General features: G+C 47.6%; 1 protein-coding gene across 2 annotated transcripts in view; it reads left to right on the top strand.

Moving 5' to 3' along the window:
* Positions 1-24,376, top strand: part of GALNT7 (polypeptide N-acetylgalactosaminyltransferase 7) — a 133,776-nt gene that overhangs the window by 59,499 nt on the left and 49,901 nt on the right. For both annotated transcript variants that reach the window (XM_015093280.3, XM_042243557.1), the window contains exon 2: positions 10,163-10,623. In XM_015093280.3, the coding sequence (XP_014948766.2) occupies positions 10,163-10,623 (461 nt within the window). The remainder of the gene's footprint in view (positions 1-10,162; positions 10,624-24,376) is intronic.

Genomic DNA, 24,376 nt, shown 5'->3' with positions numbered 1-24,376 from the left:
AATATATTAAAAATAATTTGGGGACTTTCCTGGCCATCCACTGGTTAAGATTCTGCTCTTCTTATGCAGGGGGGTTGCAGGTTTGATCCCTGGTCAGGGAGCTAAGATCCACATGCCTCGTAACAAATTTAATAAAAGACTTTAAAAATGGTCCACATCCAAAAAAATACAAAAAACAAATAAAGATGATCTGGAAAGGAGAGTGGAGAATCTCAGCACTTCTAGGTAAGCAAGTGGAGCTGATGAGCACAGCTGAGAGAAGGTTCCACAGTGGGCGGGCAGAGGAGGAGCAGATGTGGGGGGCTTGTTTTTCTGCTGGTTCAGCTCAGTGGGTCCTCTGTCTCTACCTGACAAAATGCTGTGGCTGTTCTTTTGAAGGGTCTATTCAGCGGGGTTAATTTCTCGCTTCTCATCCTACTAGGCTATTTGGCTTTTACATGTATATTCCCACTCTCCACTGCATACATAACATATATGCATGCATGCATTATTCACGTGTTTAAAATCTTCACAGATTTTAATTCACCGTTTTCTCCCCTTGCTCTGCCTTTGTCTTTCTCTCCTCACTCTTCCCCCAATCCTTTCCTTATTTTTAGATAGGTCATTTTGTGGGAATAATGTGGTGGGACCTGTATGGTGAAATGTTGACACTTTTATTAAAATATTTTGTGTAACTTATTATATGCTGTTTTTAGGATGAAAATACCACTTAGGAGCTTTCTTTTTAAAATTCAGTAATTGCTCATCTCCCAAACACAGAGAGTTAAAATCTGCCCGATTGTATCCTTTTATGATTTCTGAGAGGTGTTATAATCTGCCTTTTATTACTTGTGGGAGATGGGGCTTTTAAATGACGCTGGTGTGACTTGTTTTTACAGTCCTGTCTTAAGGTCTGTACTCTTGCCACTGAAATCATGGCATAAACTTTGACAAATATAGCTTCACCACCTTTTGAAATCTACTGCAAAGTGATTTATTGATCAGTTGTTTAGTACTTATAGTTGATTCTTAAAATTCAGTTTGCATCAGCTAAAAATGTAGTACTATATATTCACAATAAGAAATATTGTTTTAAATGTGTAGTGAATGTATGTGACTCAGTTAATGAGCTAAGGCATGAAAAAATAGTTATTTGGATTTCATAAAGGTGTTTAAATTGCGTGTTTCATAGACCTCTTGGTTAGCGGTGCATGGTAATTAACTTTGATCTAGGCCGTTAAACAGTCTCACAAATAAAAATTTTCTGTAAAAGGATAACCAGTGTATTATCCTTTTATTTGTAGACATTAACCTATATTCTGGTCCTTTATTTGCCCATTTCTTCTTTTCATTTATTCCTTCTTGAGTACTGTCTGGTAGTTTTCTGACCTGATTTAGAATCTCTAGTTTATTTCTATTTTAAAACAAGGACCAAATTTAACAGGAGACCATTGGTGAGATAAATTGGCCTACAGGCTCAGACTAACACCAGCAGATTTACTTCCTTGTGTTTAAATAAAGTACTCATTTTCCATGAAATAACAAACTGTACTTGCAGGCATGATTTATTCAAATCTGAAGAAGAAAAACTAAAAAAGGATTATTTAAGGTTTAGAGTCATAGGGAAAGTAATATTTTCAGTTATCTCACTCAGATTCTCAAAATACTTTTGTTGTTACTTTTGTTTGGTTGCTAAGTCACGTCTGATTCTGTGCAACCCCATGGACGGCAGCCTGCCAGGCTTCCCTGTCCTTCACTGTTTCCTGGAGTTTGCTCAGACTCATGTCCATTGAATCAGGGACGCCATCCATCCATCTCATACTCTGTCACACCCCTTCTCTTCTTGCCCTCAGTCTTTCCCAGCATCAGGGTCTTTTCCAATGAGTCGGCCCTTCTTATCAGGTGGCCTAAGTATTTTTGGAGCTTCAGCTTGGGCATCAGTCCTTCCAGTGTATATTCAGGGTTGACTGGTTTGACTCAAAAATGCTACCTTAAACCAAATCCAGCAGTGACATAGCCAGTGGATGCAAAGCCAGTTTATATTCCAGCAAATAAATAGGTGACACAGCCCGGAGCAAGACATTCCCCATTTGTTCAGTCCATGAAGAAACACACATTGACTACCTACTGTGTACACACAGATAACCACCCTGAGAACCTTTGTCTGGGGAGAAACCTGTGAACAGATCCTAAGGCAACTCGAGAAGGGCAGTGTTAGAAATATTCTGGGACCTGAGAGGAGGGGTGGAGTTCAAAAAACTGCTGGCTTGAACTTACATCATACCTAACAGAATAAATAGGACATTAGAGGCGATAGTGTTAATACAGAAAAGGATCTTGCATGAAATCTCCCCCTTTTCAGTTGTAATTTTAATTTCTGTGTTGACAATGGAAAGTTTATATTACTAAGGAATTTGCAGTTTACCTTCCTTATGCATTTAACAAAATGCAGTACATCGACATGGTTTTTAAAAAGTAAATTTTATCACAATTTTAACCATTTTGGTCAATTACTTTAATTTGGTTCAACTACATTTTGTTTAAAATTATACCATATGCTTCTGGGGAAACATGATGGATTTTATTACCCAGACTTATTAATATTACTGCCAACCACTTTTAATTTTATTTATTTGTGATTTTTATCAGAAGGTAATCCTTTTTCTCGCTGATGACCCACACCCTCCTCCATTTCCAGTTCTGCCTTCATTGCCAATGGAGGCATTGCCATTGGTCTTAAAATGTATTTGAATATAGTCCTTTTCCATAAGAAAATGCATCCTACATATTCAGGGACTGATAAAGCCTCTATTTGGGTTTTCCCAGTGGCTCAGACGGTTAAGAGTCTGCCTGCAATGCAGGAGACCCCAGTTCGATCCTTGGGTCAGGAAGATCCCCTGGAGGAGGAAATGGCAACCCACTCCAGTATTCTTGCCTGGGAGAATCCCATGGACAGAGGAGCCTGGAGGGCTACCAGACATGACTAACACTTTGACTTTTTCACTTTTCAAGGTCTCTGTTTAATCTTGAGTGTATCCGTTTTAAACCCTGATTGAGCAAATTACTTGACAGCAACCCCCCACTCCCCACTGCCCACCTCCCATGCCCCGAATGGACCACTGATCCCCAGTGCAGTGCAGTCAGCTCTCAGCTCTCTGGAAGGAGCCAGAGTTGTGTCTTTATTAGCACAGGATGTCAGCAGGGGAAGAGTGAGCTCAGAATCTAGCTCTAGGTACCAGAGAGAGACCACGCCCCCAGCCACATCCTGCCACAGGCAGGCTGGGGATGCCCAGCCCGTAGGCACACCCTGTGTCTCCTGAACTCCTTGATTATCCCCTCCCCCCGCTCCACCTCCCTGATAGCTTCCACCTCTTGCGCTTCTTGACTCATGATCAAGTGCAGCTCGAGAAGGGATGCTAATGTGATTTTTCTAATTAATGGTGTTTTTTTTTTTTTTTTTTTAATCAAGAGGGCTTTTAAACTGTAGAATTTAGTTTGACCTGTTAAGTCCTAAGCTCTGTGGCTCAGGCAGAATGACAATCGAATCGCAGGCGGCCATCAGCGGCAACCACGTCCCAGAGTGAAGCCGCCTTCTCAGGACCTCTGGTGTGTGCAGGAGCTCTTCATTACCAGCTTAGCTTTCGAGGCTTCCGTGGCATTTCAGAGCCATGCCTGCATTACTTTCACTGGCTCTAAATTCCTTTGTGTTCGTATCATTTCTACCAGGGCATGACTGTCTCAGGAAGATACCGTAAGGGTGATTTGGGGGTGATGGGGAGCTTTGTAAATTGTGAGATGTAAAGTGAGTAGTCTGACCTGATTCCTGACAATCCCCTATTTCCATCCGGGAATAGGTGATTCTGTTTTTCAGTACATTTCCACCTTTACGGACATACTGATCTTAGAAGATGACCCACCGATTCCATCTTCCATTTCTGGTCAACAGTAACCTGTTGATTTCGACTGTAAAGGGAATCAGCTGGTGCTTCTGAAGGTGTGTGAACACCAGTGAGTCACAAAGCCAACTCAAGTCTCATTCAGTATCCAGGAGGAGGAGCGTGTATGCTCTCTCTCCAGGGAGCTTAGTACTATTACACTGTCTGACTGCATCCTTTGAATCACAGAACGTGGCGATTTGACATGACTTTTCTTAATTGACTCGAAGTCAGGCAGATAGTTCTCAGATTGGTTTTGCCTTTGGATTTGAGAAGTGAGCAAATCCAAGTTTTTTTCAAGTGACTATTATATAGCATTACTAAGAGCACAGCACCGTGCAGGGGATATCAAGTTCTTCTCTTGCTGAATTCCTCGAGTACTGCCAGTATCAGTGTTCTCTCTGGTCGAGCCCCTCTTTCCTGGCCCATGTGCTCCATTCTCATCCTTCATCTCAGGCTCCCTCTCATAAACCAGGCAGAGATGGTAGGATCCAGGCATCTATTTGTGAATGCTTACTGAGGGTCACATGGCAGGAGGAGCACTGGGGGTGCAGTGGCTCATCCCATGGATGAGGCCCCTCCCCTTTCGTGGAACTTAGAGTTTAGTGCGGAGTTGGAGGGGAAGGGGGAGACCCATTCCCATTTGCCTGTCTTTGTACATGAGGTTTTGCGGGAACACAGCCCTACCCATCCACCCTGTCCGTCTGCTCTGGGCACTCCAGGGACATCTTCTTTGTAGTGACCCTGTGGTCCAAGAGCCTGGAGTGCTTCCTGCTCCAGAGGGTGAGGTGAAGAGGTGAGTACAGGCAGGAGCCGACAATGTCCCAGGAAGAGCATCCACCCTCTTGGGGAAGAGGACCAGTGTGGAGCCTGCAAGCAGGAGAAGGGACCTATTCATACCTGAATTTCAGGGCAGTCACTTTGGCTACAGGTTTCCCTGGTGGCTTAGTGGTAAAGAATCCGCCTGCCAATGCAGGATTTGCCAGAGATGTGGGTTCAATCCCTGGGTCGGGAAGATCACCTGGAGAAGGAAATGGTAACCCACTCCAGTGTTCTTGCCTGGAGAATCCCATGGACAGAGCAGCCTGCTGGGCTGCAGTCCAGGGGGTCACAAAGGACTCGGACACAACTGAGTGACTAAGCCACCACCACCACCACCACCCCTGCTTTGGCTGCAGAACAGTAATGACGAAGGACAGTGAGTGCAGCGTTGGAATGGGAGGCACTAGCAGCTAGGAATCAGGAGCACGGCCCTGCCTGGATGCACGGTACTGATCCTGACATTAGGTCACTTCTCTGTCGGCTGTTCCGTCTGTACGGTGTGTGTGCCTGTGCTCAGTCGTGCCCGACTCTTTGTGACCCCATGGACTGTTGCCCACCAGGCTCTTCTGTCCATGGAATTCTCCAGGCCAGAGTACTAGAGTGGGTTGCCATTTCCTCCTCCAGGAGATCTTCCAGACCAAGGGGTCAAGCCTGGGTCTCCTGCATTGCAAGCAAATCCTTTACTGTCTGAGCCACAGGGGCAGAGATGACTGGATGCCATCACCGACTCAATGGACATGAGTTTGAGCAAACTCCGGGACATAGTGAAGGACAGGGAAGCCTGGCAGGCTGCAGTTCATGGGGTCGCAAAGAGTCGGACACGACTGAGTGGCTGAACAGCAACAGCAATGAACACGTGTGAAGCACTTAAGGCCGGAGTATTTGCCGTCATCGCTGTTCTTCCTATTCTAGTAATCCTGTTGAGAGGTGAGTGGGGACTGTCCTAGGCCTTTGCAATGTCCACAGAATGTTAGTTGATCTAAGAAAGACATGGAAGATTTTACGGGAGCCAGGTTTGAGGATAATAATCTAGAAAGTGCGTCTGAGAACTGTTCCACCTGTTAGAAGTCAAGGCACAGGCATGTAAGTATTTAAGACAGAGGGCTGGACATCAAATGAGGTCTTACTGACAGTTTATGCAATCCAGATCTATGTATCATTGTGGTGGGTCACATCAACCCTTACACGTTCAAGAAGGAATGTTATCTTTAAGGAGCTGTCTTGTTGATGCTAGGAGAATGCTGCTCTTTGGGACTGAGCAGGTATTTCTGCTGATGGGGGCGGTCTGGTTGATGCATAATCCAAATACGCGATGCACAGTGGAGGGCAGGGAGGAGGACAAAGGGCAGAGGAGAGCTTTTGTGTTTAAATTTTTCTTGTCCTGCCATAAAATACGAATCTTATTCCACCACGGCGAGGATGTGGAGAAAATGGCCGGATTCCAGAGCCGTGCTGGCGGTGGGACTGGCAGGAGTCAGTGATTGTTCAGATGTCAGAACAGGAGGCTGGGGATGAAGTGGAGGACTTGCATTTGATCAGTTGAGTGGATGGGGGTTCCCAGCCCCAAGGTGGGGAAAACAGTGAATGAAGCAGATGTGTGCCGTGGAGTCACAGCAAGTTCATTCCTGGGCATCTGAAGTTCAAGTGCCACGGTGATGAACCCAGAGATGAGAAGCAAGATGTGGGCTGAGGACACGGAGGGAGGAAGGATCAAATGAACCTGGCCACCTTGCTGGGGAGACGAAGGGACGCTAGAGCAAGGAGGAGGACAGGCAGGCTCCTAACAGATCCAAGTGGAATACCAGGAGTCAAAGGTTAGGGACTTCCCTGGCAGTCCAGCAGTTAGGACTCTGCTTTCACTGCCAAGGACCCGGGTTTGATCCCTAGTCTTGGAACTAAGTGGGGAAGGCAATGACAACTCACTCCAGTGTGCCTGGAGAATCCCAGGGAGGGGGAGCCTGGTGGGCTGCCATCTACGGGGTTGCACAGAGTCAGACACGACTGAAGCAACTTAGCAGCAGCAGCAGCAGGGAACTAAGATCCACAAGTCACTTGGCATGACCCAAAAATAGAAAAGTCAAAGGTTAGACAAAGGGAAGATCAAAACAACTTTTGAAGAAAGATGAGCATGAAGTTTGAATCCATTAAACATTCTCTTGTTGAGGTGGATGAGCCTGAGAAATGTTTATATTCGTGAGTCTCACATTAGCACCTGCCCACCGAACCACAACAGATGTCTCCTGCCTTGGGTACCTAGATTTCACTCACTGTCGTGTCCCGCATTCTTCCCATAAGCAGCTTTCCTCCGGTGGAATGTTAGGCATCACAGAGGATGTCCCAGGACGGCTGATAACCTGTTCAGTCTACTTTTCTGAGCCTATTTCCCGCCCCTCACTCTGTTCCTTTCCAGTTACTAGTTCACTGGAGCCTTAATGTGAAAAGTTGAAGGGAGAGACTGAGTCTTCCTTCTTTTGGTGGGGTTCTTGGTTCAACATCAACATCTTGAGTCTGGTATCTTAGAGTTTTATAAGGACGTCTCTATTTTAATTTGATTATTGCAGTACTTCCCATGGGCTTACCGTGGTGGAGCTAGTGGTAAAGAACCTGCCTGCCAGTGCAGGAGACAGAAGAGATGAGGGTTTGATCCCTGGGTAGGGAAGATCCCTTGGAGAAGGACGTGGCAACCCACTCCAGTATTCTTACCTGGGAAACCCCATGGACAGAAGAGCCAGGTGGGCTACATTCCATGGGCTCACAAAGAATCAGATTTGACTTAGCGACTAAACAGCAAGTGCCTGCTACTTGACTAGGTGTGCAGTGGTCAGAAGCCTGATGCAGAAGGCTTATCCACGTATACCTGAACAAAGGTATCACCCTTAGATGGTTGGACAAGGTGCCGCATGTTACACTTAGTTCTGTGCTATAGGATGAAAATTGTGGGAAAACTTTGAAATGGATCCAGAAGGTCACTGGGTGCATTTTCCAACTCAGCTTTGCAGATTATCTCATCCCTGCATGAACTCCAACCTGTTTCACAATCCTGTAAATGATAGAAAAATGATAGCAACACGAAAGAGTCTTGTCCACTGAAATGGAAACCGTGTCCTGTGGAATGCAGTTGGTTATTGCCCTCTGGGTATGGACCAGTGTGACCAGTTTTGCATTTATTTTTCAATTGTTTGCAGTATTCTTGATGTTTATATATTTGTCTGTTTTTCACCAAGTCATTCAAAGGATTCACCTTTGAACTAGTTGTAACATCTTATGATTCCTTCTCAAAATTAATGGGTCAGTAAAAATCTGTGTCGCTTGTTCAGCAAAAAGTTCTTGTCATCCATGCCCAGGTGTATTTATACCTGGAAGACCCACAAGGAAATGCCGGCTGTGAGTGCCTGTACCAAAGGGAAGGCAGGAAGACTTGCCTTTCACGATATACCATTAAGGATCCTATGAATGTTGTATCACATGCTTAGAGTATTACCTAAACAAAGAGATTGTTGTTCAGCTGCCAAGTCGTGTCTGACTCTGCGGCCCCCTGGACTGCAGCATGCCAGGCTTCCCTGTCCTTCACTATCTCCTGGAGTTTGCCGAAACTCATGTGCATCAGGTCAGTGATGCCATCCAGCCATCTCACCCTCTGTCATCCCCTTCTCCTCCTGCCTTCAATCTTTCCCAGCATCAGTCTTTTCCAATGAGTCAGCTCCTCACATCAGGTGTCCAAAATACTGGCGCTTCAGCTTCAGCATCAGTCCTTCCAATGAATAGTCAGGGTTGATTTCCTTTAGGATTGACTCGTTTGATCTTGCAGTCCAATGGACTCTCAACATACATTTGTTAAGTTCCTTTTTGAACTCTCTCAAGTCAGTCCTCAGCTAGCCCTTACCAAAAATTTGACATTGACTAAATTCACATTTGAATTAGCTGACTTTCCAAAGAGATCCTTGTCTCTAAATAAACCACCACTGGACAGCAACCTGCGTATCAGCCTTACCTCTGCACTCTTGAAAGTCTTTAACTTGACTTTTCAAAATAGCTCTAACACTGTAGAAAAATGTTGGTCAGATGGTATGAACTCTTTTATAACTGTCTTCAGGACTCTGGGCATCCTGGCTTGACGGGGAGGGAGGGTGGCAGATCAGTTAGCCGGGTCTGCAGTCCTGGTTCTGACTGGCTCACCCACCCCAGACTGGCCACGCACAGGCTGTAGCCTCCTTGTCAGGTTATAGCCGGCAGCCCTTCCTCTAAGCCATTGGAGCGCAAGCCTGCTGCATATTGAAAACACCTGGAGCGTTCTTAAAACTCCAAATGTTCCCACCCGTTAAACCTTGATATCTGAGGGGTGGGACTCTGACGTCAGTGTATTTAAAGCCACTGAGGTGCGGCTGATGTTGAGAAACATGGCTGTACAAAGAATGGTGCTGACTTAACAGAAACTTCACATGTGACCCCAGGGACAGAGGCATGCAGGGCTTCTGACAGGAAGATCTGTGCAGCTGATGAGCGTCTGGACAGAAAGGAAGGTCAACATTCTGGAATATTCATGCACACAGAATCCGGTTTTCCTGGGGCCACCTTTGGAACGGGGCCAGCTAGGTCATGGGTGTGGTTTAAGAGCTCTGTTAGCCTTGGTTACAGTCGTCAGAGCTTGTTTTATAGTTCTGAACTCAGTTAACCTCTCCCAGAGCAGAAACAGTGGGGGCCGTCAAGATCATATCTCAGCCCCCGTCCTCTGCCATTTGGGCCACTAAGCCAGCCTTGGGCGGGCTGACATCCAACACCGCCGCCACCATGTAGCCATGTGACCGACAGAACGTCATATTTCTCGTCCACCAGACAACTGGGAAGACCACACTGTACAACAGGATCTGTTGAGTGCCTGCTTTGGGCTTTGGGAAAGCCCAGCAATGTGCTTTAGTAAGAGGTTTTTGATAGAGAGTTGAGCTTATGAGGGGAGGAGTAAAAAATGCATCCACCCCTTTATTTTGGAACGGTAAGGCAAAGAATTGGACTTCCCAGGTGCCTGAGTGGTTAAGAATCCACCTGTCAATGCAGGAGACCCCAGTTTGATCCCTGGGTTGGGAAGATCCCTGGAGAAGGAAATGGCAGCCCACTCCAGTATTCATGCCTGGAGAATCCCATGGACAGAGGAGCCTGGCGGGCTACAGGCCATGGGGTTGTAAAGATTTGGACAGGCCTGAGTGACTAAACAACAGCAGAGGCGTAGACTTATTCTGTTGCTGGCATGTTGTTCCTCGTCAGGAGCGGTTTCCTCTAATGAGGGGTCCTGGTTCATGGCCTGCTCTAGTCTCATGGTTCGTAACATTTTATCACTGCCTGGGCTGTGTTTTCACATGTGCACATTGGTGTCATGAACTGCTGTGGTTGCCTTCATGTACTCACTGTATGCCCCCCTCCCTTTTGTGTAGGAAGACAGAGCTGTTAATAACCCCGTGCCTGACAGAGGGGGCAACGGACTAGCCCTCGGGGATGACAGATTCAAACCCGTGGTGCCCTGGCCTCACGTGGAAGGCGTAGAAGTGGACTTGGAGTCTATTCGAAGAAGGAACAAGGCCAGACATGAACAAGAGCGCCGCTCCGGAGGAGAGGACCAGAAGGACATCATGCAGAGGCAATATCTCACGTTTAAACCCCAGACTTTCACCTACCATGATCCTGTGCTCCGCCCGGGGGTCCTCGGTAACTTTGAGCCCAAAGAGCCTGAGCCTCCCGGAGTGGTTGGTGGGCCTGGAGAGAAAGCCCAGCCATTGGTTCTGGGACCAGAATTCAAACACGCAGTTCAAGCCAGCATTAAAGAGTTTGGATTTAACATGGTGGCTAGTGACATGATCTCCTTGGACCGCAGTGTCAACGACTTGCGACAGGAAGAGTAAGCACCCCTTCCTCCTCTCTCTGAACCGGGGGCATGGTCGTGTGGATAGATACTGAGTTAGATTGTCAGAATGCAATATATATATGTTATACATATATATGCCTTTACTGCAGGGGAACAAGAGGATCTTTGGTCCACAAAATGGGCAGAAAGGCGAGAGCTCCCCATTTTATGCGGGTGTAGCGTATAAAATTCTAAGGTCTTCTACACCTGTGCTGCTCAGAGCGTGGTCCCCAGACAGGCACTGGTCAGAACTTCCCCTTCTCACAGTCCTCAGTGGGAAATGAGCTTGTTCCGAGGCGTGGACTCACTACCAAGTGCATTGTTGAGTTTCACCTGACAAGTGTTTAATAGCAGAGCTTTCTCAGCGCGTGGCTGTTCCCTCTGTACCAAGCTCCCCATCTCACTGTAGGGTGGTGGGAAAACTGCTGGGGAAGCTCCTGAAACTAACTGGATGTTTGCCACCTTCCATTTTTTTTTTTTTCAACTGGAGAATAATTACTTTACACTGCTGTGTTAGTTCTGCTGTGCAGTGTGAGTCGGTCGTATCTATATCCCCTTTCTCTAGAGTCTCCTTGCACCTCTCCCCGTCTCACCCCTCTAGGTCATCAGAAACCACCGAGCTGAGTTCCCTGTGCTGCGCAGCGAGTTCCCACTAGTTATCTGTTTTACACTCAGCCCTGAAACCGGAAGTGGAAACTCCCGAGTACGGATAAAAGTGTCCTCAGGCAGATGAAACCATGACCCACACGGTCAGGTCCTTTTCACGTAGTGTGATTTAAAACAAAGGGTTTCTAGCTCTTGGCTTTTGATTGTGGTGCTGACTGGATGAACTCGAAGCTGTTCTCTTTCAGTTTATTCAGCAACTGATTCTACTCAGAGGATCTAAGCATCTTCCATTATTGTGGATGCAACATAATTCATGCCACTAGGGAATTTCCCAGGTGTCTCCCCAGTGAGGCGGGGTTAACATAGTCCTCATGTTAGGGGGTGAAGATAGCAGGCACAGGCACACACACAGACCCCACAGCAGCATCCTTTATGACCATGGAGTCGAATGCTGGACCCATCAGGGGGCTGCTCCGGAGGCTTCATATATTGATTTGGCAGGAGTGAAAGGGGTTGCATGAAAGATGCAGAGAAAGAAAGAGAAGAAGTAGAGAACCAAGGGGTGAGAGAGATAACCTCCAGTACAGAGAAGAGTTGGAGCATCTCAGGGGGGCTGAAAAGGGAGGATGTGGGAGCAGTTTGTTCCTGATCAAGGCAGAAATTTGCCTGGTTTCAGAGTTGCCACATTTAGAAAGAAAAAAAAAAAAAAAGATGCTCAGTGAAATCTAATTTCAGATAAAGAATGAAAAACATTTAGTATAAGTATACCCCAAATAGTGTATGGGATATACTTATACATTGAAAATATTTGTTGTTTATCTGAAATCCAAATTTAACTGTGCATCCTGTATTTTATGGCAGCCCTCCTGGCAGGGGCTGAGCTTGTTGCTAGAACTGCCGTGCATAGACCCTTTGGGAACCTAAACAGAGTCTGTGTCCCCACCTGGAGTGCCTGCCAGTCAGCCGAGATAAGACTTGAACCTCGAGCCTGTCACTGGGGTTCGCAGACAACCTTGTGATGGTCTTCTCCTCACCTCCTCCTCCTGACGGGGAAGGAAAGAGGGGTACTTACTGACTTTCTGCTGTAGGCCAGGACTTACACTGAGAGGGTTCCCACATGTGAATGTGAAGTCTGAGGCTCAGTGCTGTGACTCCTTTTCTGTCAGCCCAGCAAGACGGCAGAGCTATGGTCCTACCCCCCTGGCCCTTCTCTCTCCTCCACCCACACCTTCCTGGACCACATGCCTCAGGGCAGGGTTTGCTAGATGATAAGGTCCTGAGAGCGAGGTATTTGTCTTCTTCTCCTGCTCCTTCCAGTAACTGACATCCCGGAGCTTGGCTATGCCCAGCAGTGAAAATCTGGGAAGAGAATGAATGAGCAGATAAAGCAGTGAATGAAGGAGTCTGCTGAGGTGAGACCTCGGCTCCACTACCAGACACGAGGTCTTAGACCAGCTCCTTACCCCACAGCCCTCAGGAACCTGATCTGTAACATGGGTCTACCAGTACCTACCCCCCAGGTTGGCATTGGGATTAAAGGACATAATAGACTAAGAATCTTATCATAGGCCTAGGGGTTAGAAACTTAAGTCGTAGTGGCTTTTTTTTTTAATTGCTATGGCACTTTCTTCAGGTCACAATTTGTCCAAACTATGTAACTTTGGGGTCCTATGTTGCTTTTTGGAAAATGTGGGTGCCCCACACAGCCATGTCCACCTGACCTCTTTCTCCTTGCACTTCCATTGATGGCAGAGCCCTCATCCCCTTTGATAATCCCTGACACACCAGGTGCCTCTAAAGCCCCCATCTCTCTGGGTCTTGCTCTTCTACAATTATCTTTCTTCCTGTCTTTCTCTCTTTTCTCCCTGCATGCTCCCTTCCTTTCTAATTTTCCTCTTGCCTCTAATCTCCCTTCCTCCCTCTTGCCATGCCTTTTCACAGGCTGATCATCTCTTTGTTCTTTTTTCTGGCATAACTGGAGCACTGCTCAGAAATGAGATTATTGCATGTTCCGGCAAAGATTGTGGCCCCAATCAGATAAAAGGACCAACACTATCTTAACAAACCACTCCTGAGCTCCTTTGTCAAATTCTATGCTAGTGAGAAAACTTATATTCAAAATCTTCAAACATCATAACTCCCAGAAAAAAGATTTTTTTTTAACTGAATCCAGATGACTTTAAAAATTTTGATTCTTTCTCACCCTTTTCAAAAAAAATGAGATAGGCTTCTTTCCTGTTTGAACACTTTAAAATTCAGTGTAGACTCAAATAATTTCTGAGTTGAGTTATTCATCAATTAGAATGTGCTCAGTCTTAAAGAATTTTCTGCTAAATAAAAAGGTCAACAGCAAAGAAAGTGCTGCTAAGTTCTGCATTGTATCTAGCGTGCATGTTAGCACCTTCCTTCTGCTACACAGGCGGGCTTCCTGGGTGGCTCAGTGGTGAAGAATCCGCCCTCCAATGCACGAGACACAGGTTCAGTCTGTGAATTAGGAAGATCCTGGGAGGAGGGAGGAGGAAGTTTGCTCAAATTCATGTCCACGGAGTCGGTGATGCTATCTAACCATCTCATCCTCTTCCGCCCCCTTTGCCTTCTGCTTTCAGTCTTTCCCAGCAACAGGGTCTTTCCCAGTGATCCAGTTTTCTTGCCTGGGAAATCCCACAGACAGGGGAGCCTGGCGAACTACCCTCCATGGGGTCGCAGAGTCAGACTCAGCTTAGCAACTGAGCATGCACACGTGTGCTCTACAGACAGCGCTGAGAGCATCTCCTGTGTTCATGTCACTCATGCACACCCTGTGGAGAACGATCCTCACGAGGACTGAATTTCCGCAGCTGTGGGGTCTGATCAGCCTGCTCTCTGGCCTCTGCCGCACATACCAATGAGCCACCTGCCACGCTTAGAGACCCAGCTCTGGGCCTTCTGTCCAGCTGTGGCACCTGCCAGGGCTCACCTGCTCGCTCCTGCGGCCGCTCCATCGTCCTTTCAGATGAGAATCTGGACAGGACCGCCCGCTGCTGCTGGGGTGAGTCATGCTCACGTCTCTCACAGTTTTGAATCCCATCCCCGAGCTGACTCACTTGCTGGCTGTTGATCGCTCGTTAGGAGAGTGAGTAACAGTGTTTTGAGTGAACTGGAGGCCTGCTTCTTTTTTTATAGACTTGAGCCAAGAATGACTTCACCTGCCTTCACACTTGTTTTCTATAAAAAAACATGCACATGGCTCTCTGCATGGTTCAGCAGAGATGGAGCATCTCCAGGCACTGTGCTAGCCCATCGGGAATGCAGTAAGAAGTGTGGTCCCTGCCTTCGGGGCGCTCGCCGTCCACCCGTGGGGGAAGGGAAAGGGCACTGTGATGTGAGAGCCTGAGGAGGGGAGGGGGCCAGGAAAGGGTTCCCGGGGGTCCACTAGAGACAGGCCCGAGGCTGAGGGGCCTTCCCGGAAGAAGGTTACAGGTCCAGAGGACAGGACGGCAGGCAGGGACTGGGAGGAAGGCAGGTGCTGCGGCTCCCGGGGGTCCCGCAGCAGGTGAGGAGATACAGCTGGAAGCTTAGGGAGGGTCGTGTGTGCAGACCCCCTCCACGGTCTGACCACCTCCCAGAGGTTTAAGGAGAGCTTGAGGAGTGTCAGGCTACTGGGGTATCCGGATTCTGTGGAGGGTGGGGGCCTGGCATCGCCCTAGGAAATTGAGTGGAGTCCACAGAAGCAGACAGAGGAGACTCAGGGAGCAAATGAGAGTTAGAATGGGTGGGGTTTGGGAGGGGGCAGGAATCAGGGAAGTCCAGAGACACAAAGAAGGACACGACTGCCCAAGGAGGGGCAAAGGGCAGAAGAACTGCTCTGCTGGGAGCTGCTGTGCCTGGACTCCAGCCTCGGGCAAAGCCCCACCCCGCCTCTCAGAGCCCCGCCAGAGCAGCCCATGGGTGGCAAGTGCCATTTGTGGTCTGTTAGATTTTCTTCTAATAAAGCGCAGTTTTATTTCCTTTACTGTGAACTCACTGCTGATGCAAACACATGGAAATTATTCTTGCCCTTTTTCTGCCCAAGAAGACAGACAATTGGGGGATATAGAATCCAAGCTATTTTGTTTCAAACAAATGAATTAAATATTTTGACTAGTTGAGCAAATTCATCTGCTTCTCCTGTTTAACCTTTCCTCTTGCCTACACTCCTGTCGAATTTATGTTTTGTAGAAAGCTATCTCAGTCACATTGACAGAGCGAAATAATACAGTGCCTCGAAAACTCTAAGAGCTATGCAAATGTTAATATGATTAATTATTAATAACTTTGTTAAGCTTGTCTGTGGGAAACTGAGGCTTTTTTTTTAAAAAAAAAAGATATTACACATTGACATTCCTGCCTTATGCACTTGGTAATTCTATTCTTACTGGATACAAAAACACTGATGTTTATACTCTAATTTTATTTAAGGTAGCTGTGCTCATGAGCTGTCTTCATTCTCCATGTTAAAGGCTCTTTCTGATGCTCTTGTTTAGAATATAGAGCTATAATTTATCAAATAGTTGCTATTAATATTTTCTAATTCTGCTACAGAGTTCCTTTCTAATTTCAGTTTCTATACATCATAACCCATGGGTTTCAGTTAATGCTGACTAGAAGTAAGGAGCTGCTCATAAGAGATTAAAATTAATATTAGAATAATCTATATATGATGTATACGGGGCTTTCCAGGTGGCATTAGTGGTACAGAACCCACCTGAAAATGCACAGGTTTGATCCCTGGGTCAGGAAGATCCCCTGGTAACCCACTCCAGTATTCTTGCCTGGAGAATCCCATGTACAGAGGAGCCTGGCAGGCTACGGTCCACAGGGTTGCAAAGAGTTGGACACAACTGAAGCAACTTAGCACAGCATAGCGCATAAATGATGTACGCACATGTAAGTGTGAATCACATAAGTGCACCATGAACTTCAGTGCTTTATCCTAGTTTCTATTAACACGTGTGTGCCGGTTCCACACAACCCCATCCAAAAGCACAGGTCACAGTCACTGACGCGCGCTCCTTTCCCTTCTTGGACTGCCCAAAGCACATCTCATTTCTCAGAGTACGGTATGGCAGCCGTAGCGCTAGCCCTGCCTGCAGGAAGCACGTTCTAAATTGGTTTCGGATGACCCACAATGGACCTGCTGCTGCTTTTGCATACAGAAAGTATTGCTCTCTAACTGGCCTGAAAGTTTCTGCTCTTGGAAGCCACTTTCTGTGAGGTCAGAGATTTTCCACATTAACTTTAAAAAGAAATCGTGTTCTGATACCTAGTTTCTTCTTTCTCTTCTAAACACACACACACATACATCTGAACATAGACACACATCTGAACACACACACATCTAAACGCACACACACACACACTGTACTCTGGAATTTTCTGAGTGACAGGGGCACAGCCGATTGTTGTTTGAGGCCCTACTGACCACAGGAGGTTGGGGTCATGCAGGTCAGCCCAGCTTGCACAGCGGTTTAGAGGGATGCCTCCAGAAACTGGACATGAGGTCATCTGTTGCTCCAGGCGCCCCGTGAGCAGAGCAGCAGCACCTTTGAACCCCTGCTCCTCCTCAATGGCCTGTGGGGGTGGTTCCTTCCCCTCGTGGGATCATCCCTGCCTGCGGAGGCCTGGTTTGGTAAATGAGGTCCCTCCCACTAATATAACTTAATTTCCCCTCAAAGCTCCACCACCAAGTTATAGAAGGACCGAGTTTGCCTGGTAAAAAATTACAAACCCAGATTGCTTGTTTCATTTTTCCACAACCTTCCACCTCCAACCAGGGATTTAGAGTAAGTTCCCTGGAGGTAAGGTAGAGAAATGTTCATGGAGGTGCCATGAGGTACCCCATAGCAGCCCAGCCTGGTGACCGACCGTGCCTGGGAGACCTTCTCTCCAGGGCGAGTTTCCCACCCATCTGAACTGGCATGAAGATTTAGTCAGCGGGGGGAGTGGTACCCTGTCCCACTGGAGCAGCTGAGTTTTGGAGCTAATGGTCTTTTCAGAGTTTGGTCATTGTCCTGACCAAACCCTGAACTGGCCGGACTGAAGAAAGAGCCTGGAGTCAGCAACTGAGACGTCAGTCTTTCCATGGATGGGGGAGCTTACACACCTGGAGCCAGCTCCTGGGGTGTCAGACATCCTACCTTGGGCGGCAGATGGTAGGCAGAACAAGGTGGCAGGCTTCACTGGGGTGGGCAGGGGAAGACTGAGGTTGGCGGTCATAGGAGGGATTGAAATGAGGTGGGCTCATCAGTTACCTGAGGACTTCCCTGGTGGCTCAGACGGTAAAGCATCTGTCTACAATGCGGGAGACCCAGGTTAGATCCCTGGGTCGGGAAGATCCCCTGGAGAAGGAAATGGCAACCCACTCCAGTATTCTGGCCTGGTAAATCCCATGGACAGAGGAGCCTGGTAGACTACGGTCCATGGGGTCGCAAAGAGTCGGATACGACTGAGTGACTTCACTTTCATCAGTTACCAGGGAAACCAGCAGAGGAGCACGCCCCTTACGGCCCCTTTGATAAACTGTCTCAGTGGCGATGTTCTGATACAAAGATTAGAGCAGCCTCTAGCTGGGCCCGGGTGGGTGCACAGGCATTTATTGATCAGGTCCCATGATGAGCAGGGGAGGTCAGCCAGGTGAGTGGGTGTAAGTGAGGCGGGATGGGTGGGGCAGAGCTGTCCTGGGGGCCTGGCCGTGCACTCCGGGAGTTCTGACGGCTCCTGCCCCGGACGGCAGGTCCCTGGGAAGTCAGTGCACTGTGTTGTCTCAAGTGGGGGCCATGGGGCGAGCGATAGGAAGGACTTGCAGGATTCCCTGGAGGCACTTCTTAGTCACCTTTGCTCACCTTCAGACAGATACGTAAGAAATGCACTTAGTATTGAAAGATAGAATTACTCTTTCGTCATCCTTGCAGTCATCCTTGCAACATGTAAGGTGAACAATGCTAAAATGTAGAAAGGCCAAAGTAATTCCATGGGTTAAAATGATATAAAAATAGTGTAACTTCAGTAATATCGTCCAGTTCATTGCTGGGGAATGGCCACGGTTTTACTTTCCTCACCCGAGAATCTTAGAGGGAGTGTCCGCAGTCCCAATGTAGCCAATGTGGAGAAGATTGCCGTTCTTAGTTACCTCAGTAACTCCTTTCAGGGGCTTCCCAAGGGGGCTTTAGTGGTAAAGAACACGCCTGCCAATGCAGGATCCTGGGTTGGATCCCTGGGTGGGGAAAATCCCCTGGAGGAGGAGATGGTATTCTTAGCTGGGAAATCCCATGGACAGAGGAGCCTGGAAGGCTACAGTCCACAGGCTCACAAAGAGTCGGACAGGACTGAAGCGACTTAGCACACACGCAACTCCTTATAGAAGGAGCACTGCCATTTTGATCAAAAGGAAAACATCCACACCTTCTCCACAATGGCAAGGCCCGACAGGCACATAACTGGCAAAAAGGGCTCTGGAGAAAGATGTGAGCATCTGAGCTCCGTGTTCCTAGGACTGTCCCCGCAGAGGAAGGGGATGGGGGCTGGGGGTCTTCAAAGATGCTTGTCTCGTCTTCCGTGAGGCGGGAGCTCCCCCTAGAGGCGGACGGACTCAGTGCAGCCCTGCCGGGGCTTCTCAGAGGGGAGTAGGAGGGGGCTTCAGGAAGGCAGAGAACTTCCTGAAAGTAACATGGGGGTTCTTACTGAAATCCAAGAAGAGTTTATGCTGAGCAAGAGATGGAGCCTCCTAGATTAGGGTTTGGCTGGTCCTGTCCCTCCTTTTTTGAAGAAAGGGAAAACCACAGGACCATTCAGGTATGACCTAAATCAAATCCCTTATGACTATACAGTAGAAGTGACAAATAGATTTAAGGGACTAGATCTGACAGAGTGCCTGATGAACTATGAACAGAGGTTTGTGACATTGTACAGAAGACAGGGATCAAGACTATCCCCAAGAAAAAGAAATGCAAAAAAGCAAAATGGCTGTCTGAGGAGGCCTTAACAAATAACTAAGAAAAGAAGAGAAGCCAACAGCAAAGCAGAAAAGGAAAGATATACCCATTTGAATGCAGAGTTCCAAAGAATAGCAAGGAGAGATAAGAAAGCCTTCCTCAGCGATCAGTGCAAAGAAATAGAGGAAAACAATAGAATGGGAAAGACTAGAGATCTCTTCGAGAAAATTAGAGATACCAAGGAACATTTCATGCAAAGATGGGTACAATAAATGACAGAAATGGTGTGGACTTATCAGAAGCAGAAGATATTAAGAAGAGGTGTCAAGAATACACAGAAGAACTATGCAAAAAAGATCTTCATGACCCAGGTAATTATGATGATGTGATCACACATCTAGAGTCAGACATCCTGAAATGTGAAGTCAAATGGATCTTAGGAAGCATCACTATGAACAAAGCTAGTGGAGGTGATGGAATTCCAGATGAGCTATTTCAAATCCTGAAAGATGATGCTGTGAAAGTGCTGCACTCAATATGCCAGCAAATTGGGAAAACTCAGCAGTGGCCACAGGACTGGAAAAGGTCAGTTTTCATTTCAATCCCAAAGAAAAGCAGTGCCAAAGAATGCTCAAACTACCACACAATTGCACTCATCTCACACGCTAGTAAAGCAATGCTCAAATTTCTCCAAGCCAGGCTTCAGCAATACATGAACCGTGAACTTCCAGATGTTCAAGCTGGTTTTAGAAAAGGCAGAGGAACCAGAGATCAAATCGCCAACATCTGCTGGATCATCGAAAAAGCAAGAGAATTCCAGAAAAACATCTATTTCTGCTTTCTTGACTATGCCAAAGCCTCTGACTGTGTGGATCACAAGAAACTGTGGAAAATTCTGAAAGACATGGGAATACCAGACCACCTGACCTGCCTCTTGAGAAATCTGTATGCAGGTCAGGAAGCAACAGTTAGAACTGGACATGGAACAACAGACTGGTTCCAAATAGGGAAAGGAGTACGTCAAGACTGTATATTGTCACCCTGCTTATTTGACTTATATGCAGATTACATCATGAGAAATGCTGGGCTGGAAGAAGCACAAGCTGGAATCAAGATTGCTGGGAGAAAGATCAATAACCTCAGAAATGCAGATGACACCACCTTTATTGCAGAAAGTGAAGAAGAACTAAAGAGCCTCTTGATAAAAGTGAAAGAGAAGAATGAAAAAGTTGGCTTAAAGCTTAACATTCAGAAAACTAAGATCATGGCATCTGGCCCCATCACTTCATGGCAAATAGATGGGGAACAGTGGAAACAGGGGCAGAATTTATTTTGAGGGGCTCCAAAATCACTGCAGATGGTGATTGCAGCCATGAAATTAAAAGACACTTGCTTCTTGGAAAAAAAGCTATGACCAACCTAGACAGCATATTCAAAAGCAGAGACATTACTTTGTCAACAAAGGTCCGTCTAGTCAAGGCTATGGTTTTTCCAGTAGTCATGTATGGATGTGAGAGTTGGACTATAAAGAAAGCTGAGCACCAAAGAATTGATGCTTTTGAACTGTGGTGTTGGAGAAGACTCTTGAGAGTCCCTTGGACAGCAAGGAGATCCAGCCAGTCCTGAATATTCATTGGAGGGAGTGATGCTGAAGCTGAAACTCCAATACTTTGGCCACCTGATGCGAAGAGCTGACTCATTTCAAAAGACCCTGATGCTGGGAAAGGTTGAAGGCAGAAGGAGAAGGGGACGACAGAGGATGAGATGGCTGGATGGCATCACCAACTCCATGGACATGAGTTTGAGTAAGCTCCGGGAGTTGGTGATGGACAGGGAGGCTTGGCATGCTGCAGTTCATGGGGTCGCAAAGAGTCCGACACGACTGAATGACTGAACTGAACTGGACTGTCCCTGAGCCTGGGTGTCGCCGGGTGGGGGCTGGGGAAAGGCCGCGGGAGGCGGCGGCTGAGGAGAAGTTGTGCTGGGGGCCTGTGCCATCACCAAGGACGTGAAGTTTCCAGCCCCGAGGCGTTCATTTATACTTATTCCTGTGGTTTGGGGGAAGTATTTCTCAGTTACTTTATTTGTTTATTGGCCATGCCACAAAGTTTGTGGGATCCTAGTCCCTCGACTAGGGATTGAACCCAGACTCTTCAGCAGTGAAAGCAGAGTCCCAACCACTGGACCACCAGGGAAGTCCCTCTGAGTCATCTTAGAATGAGGTCTAAACTTGTGTTCCACTCCCACGTGATGGCCTGTCGTGGCCATGCTGATCTGTTCTCCTTCGCCATCGCCACAGCTGATGAAGACAGGGTGCTCAGTTAACTCCTCGTCCGCCTGCGGGGCACCTGCGGGGCGTCTGGCTCGCACTGCGTTCTCTCACACACTGGCCCCCTTCTTAGAGCTATGCTAAAACAGCGTGGGGCTTTTTTCCCCCTCTTTGTTTATTGAGGACAGAACTGAGGCTCAGAAGCAGATCAGTTGAAGGTCGCATAACTAGAAGTTTGGGGTGGCGGGACCCCGCTTCCGGCTTCCACACCCCATTGTCTTGTTAGTGATGATCAACTAATGCCCAGGGGGTGTGTTGTACATGTGCACGTGTGCTGTGTGTGCTTCAGTCGAGTCCAGCTGTTTGCAGCTGTGTGGACTGCAGCCCACCAGGCTCCTCTGTCCATGCGGATTCTCCAGGCGAGAATACTGGAGTGGGTTGCCATGCCCTCCTCAAGGGGGTCTTCCCCACCCAGGGATGGAACCCGTGTCTCTATGGCTGCTGCACTGGGAGGCAGGTTCTTTACCACTAGCGCCACCTGGGAAGCCCCTCATTGCAGTGTATACAGCACATTGAGTTGTTTCTCTTTTTTTAAGGTGGAAGGAGCTTCTTTTTAAAATGATTTTTAAATTGAATTTATTTATCTATTGGCTGTACTGGGTCTCCATTGCCGTGTGGGCTTTCTCTCATTGTGGGGGGCGAGCTGCAGAGCACGAGCTGTAAGTGTGCACGCTCGGTAGTTGTGGTGCATGGCGTTAGTTGCTCCGAGGCATGTGGGATCTTCCCAGATCAGAGATTGAACCTGTGTCTCTTGCATTGGCAGGGGGGTCCTTTACAGCTGAGCCAATAGGGAAGCCTGCACTTTTTTTTAAAGAGGAAAACAGAAAGTTAGAAAAAGGTAAAAGGGCAAAGGTTTTTCTTTCATTGCCGCAGAAGTCTTTCCTGCTCCTCGGCCACGTTTTCTCCATCTCAGCACTATTGGCGGTCTTGGCAGGTGGGCTGTCCTATGCCTTGTAGGTGGTTAGCAGCATCTCTGGGATCTCTCCACCCCACGCCCATGGCACACACAGCTCCTCCCTGTCCCCAGCCATGACAACCTGAATGTCCCCAGACTTCACCACATGTGCCCTGTAGGGCAGAATCTCCCCTGGTTGATAATTGCTACTCTGCAGGGCCAATCACCACAGTGCTGAGTGGAGGGGAATGGACCAGGGTAGGGGGTGGGTAACACGATGGAAAAACAGATGAGACTTACAGCCTTGGGGGGAGACAGCAGGCAGAGATCTGTGAAGTAGCCAAATAAATAAATGTAAAATGAAGTTCGTTATTAGCCGTGAGGATTTTGTGATGGACTTCAGAACACCCGTGGCCGAACACGCAGGCATATTGGTGGTATTTCAGTAATTGTTTGTGGGCACACAAAAGCTTTTTAAGAGGAAGAATAGCAACTCAAGGACATGCATTGATTATTTTACTCTCCCCCTTCCATTAAAGAAAAAAAGAGAGAGAGTCTTCTATATAATACCTGAGTAGTCGCAAGGCATTTATTATTTCTGTTCTAATGGTTGCAAAACTTTGAGCAGATACCCAGAGGAATCGGAGGAATGCAGTCAAAGCTGAAGTAGCTTAAGATGTGAGTGGTTATGATACAAGACAATATGTCCTTGACAAGACAAAACCAACCCAGCAGGGTGTTTGAACGTGTTTTTCCCATCAGTTTCCACTATGAAGTGTGATGTGTGGGTGACATACCTCTGGTTGTTGCTTCTGTGTCTCTGCCCTCATTGGGCAGGAATTCTGAGGACACATTCCCCACAGTCCACTCTCTCTCTCTCTCTCTCTCTCTTTTTTTTTTGGCTATACTTTGAAATGTGGGAACTTAGTCCTCTGACCAGGGATCAAATCCACACCCTCTGCATTGGAAGCTTGGAGTCTTAACCACAGGATTCCCAGGGAAGTCCCCCACAGCCCACTCTGAGTCTTAGTTTCCCCATCCATGAAGAAAGGGAGTCGCCAGTGTTTTTAGCTCATTTCTGGCACAGAATCTGCAGAATCCTCTCTCCCTGTGGCTCTCTGGGGAGCATCTCCATGCACTGGTCCTCCCATCTCCTCAAAACCTCCAGGCTCTCCTGTCCAGCTTGGAAACCACTCCATCAGGCATCCACCGAGGTCTGTTCCATTTTCCAGGTAGTTTTCTCTATGTTCCTGCGTCCTCCCCCAGTCTTCCTAGTGTGTCTATAGATGCAAGGCTGAGCAAAGCTGGTGTGCAGCAGTTGCCACTCTGGCTTAGCAGGATGTGGGCACCATCACTTATCCTCACCCCCACCCAGGGCGGGGGTGCCCTGGCCCTGCAAGATGTGACCGCTCCTCTTGGAAAGTCACAACAGACGTGGGATCAGGGCAGACACACTTGCTGCTCTGCTTCCAGCCCTGCAGCCACAGGCACTAGGGGTGAGGGTGGGACAAAACTGGTCCCCAGCCCTGTGCCTGCCCGCAGGAGGCATCTGGTCCTCCCGGGCCTCTCACCACCCTCATAAAAGACCAGGGAGGCCTGCTCTTCAGAGAGTCATTCAAGTGTGTTATCTGTGATGCGTGTTTATGAGGCATCTTTATAGTAATAAAGTGTTCTACTTAGGAGCAAAGCAAACATAATAGTGTATTATCAATTACAAAGTGACTCTCTCTTTTACTAGAGGCACTTAAAATCCTGTCCCTTTGTAGCAGGGGCCTCTGCTTAGATCTGAGTTGGACGAAGACACTTCAGGGAGAGCAGGGGGCAGGTGGGTATGGTCCCCGAGCAGAGGGTCTGTGTTAAGGGATAGGGCAGATCCGCCATCAATATGAGGTCCTATCACCTGGTCCTGTCACCAGCCCATGCCGAGGAGATGCTGTGAAGGAGTGATCCCCCAAATTGTCCATGGAT

The sequence above is a fragment of the Ovis aries genome, chromosome 2, assembly GCF_016772045.2.
Source record: "Ovis aries strain OAR_USU_Benz2616 breed Rambouillet chromosome 2, ARS-UI_Ramb_v3.0, whole genome shotgun sequence".
NCBI classification, from domain to species: domain Eukaryota; kingdom Metazoa; phylum Chordata; class Mammalia; order Artiodactyla; family Bovidae; genus Ovis; species Ovis aries.
The sequence above is the reverse complement of the archived record's forward strand: the minus strand, read 5'-3'. Positions and strand labels throughout refer to the sequence as shown.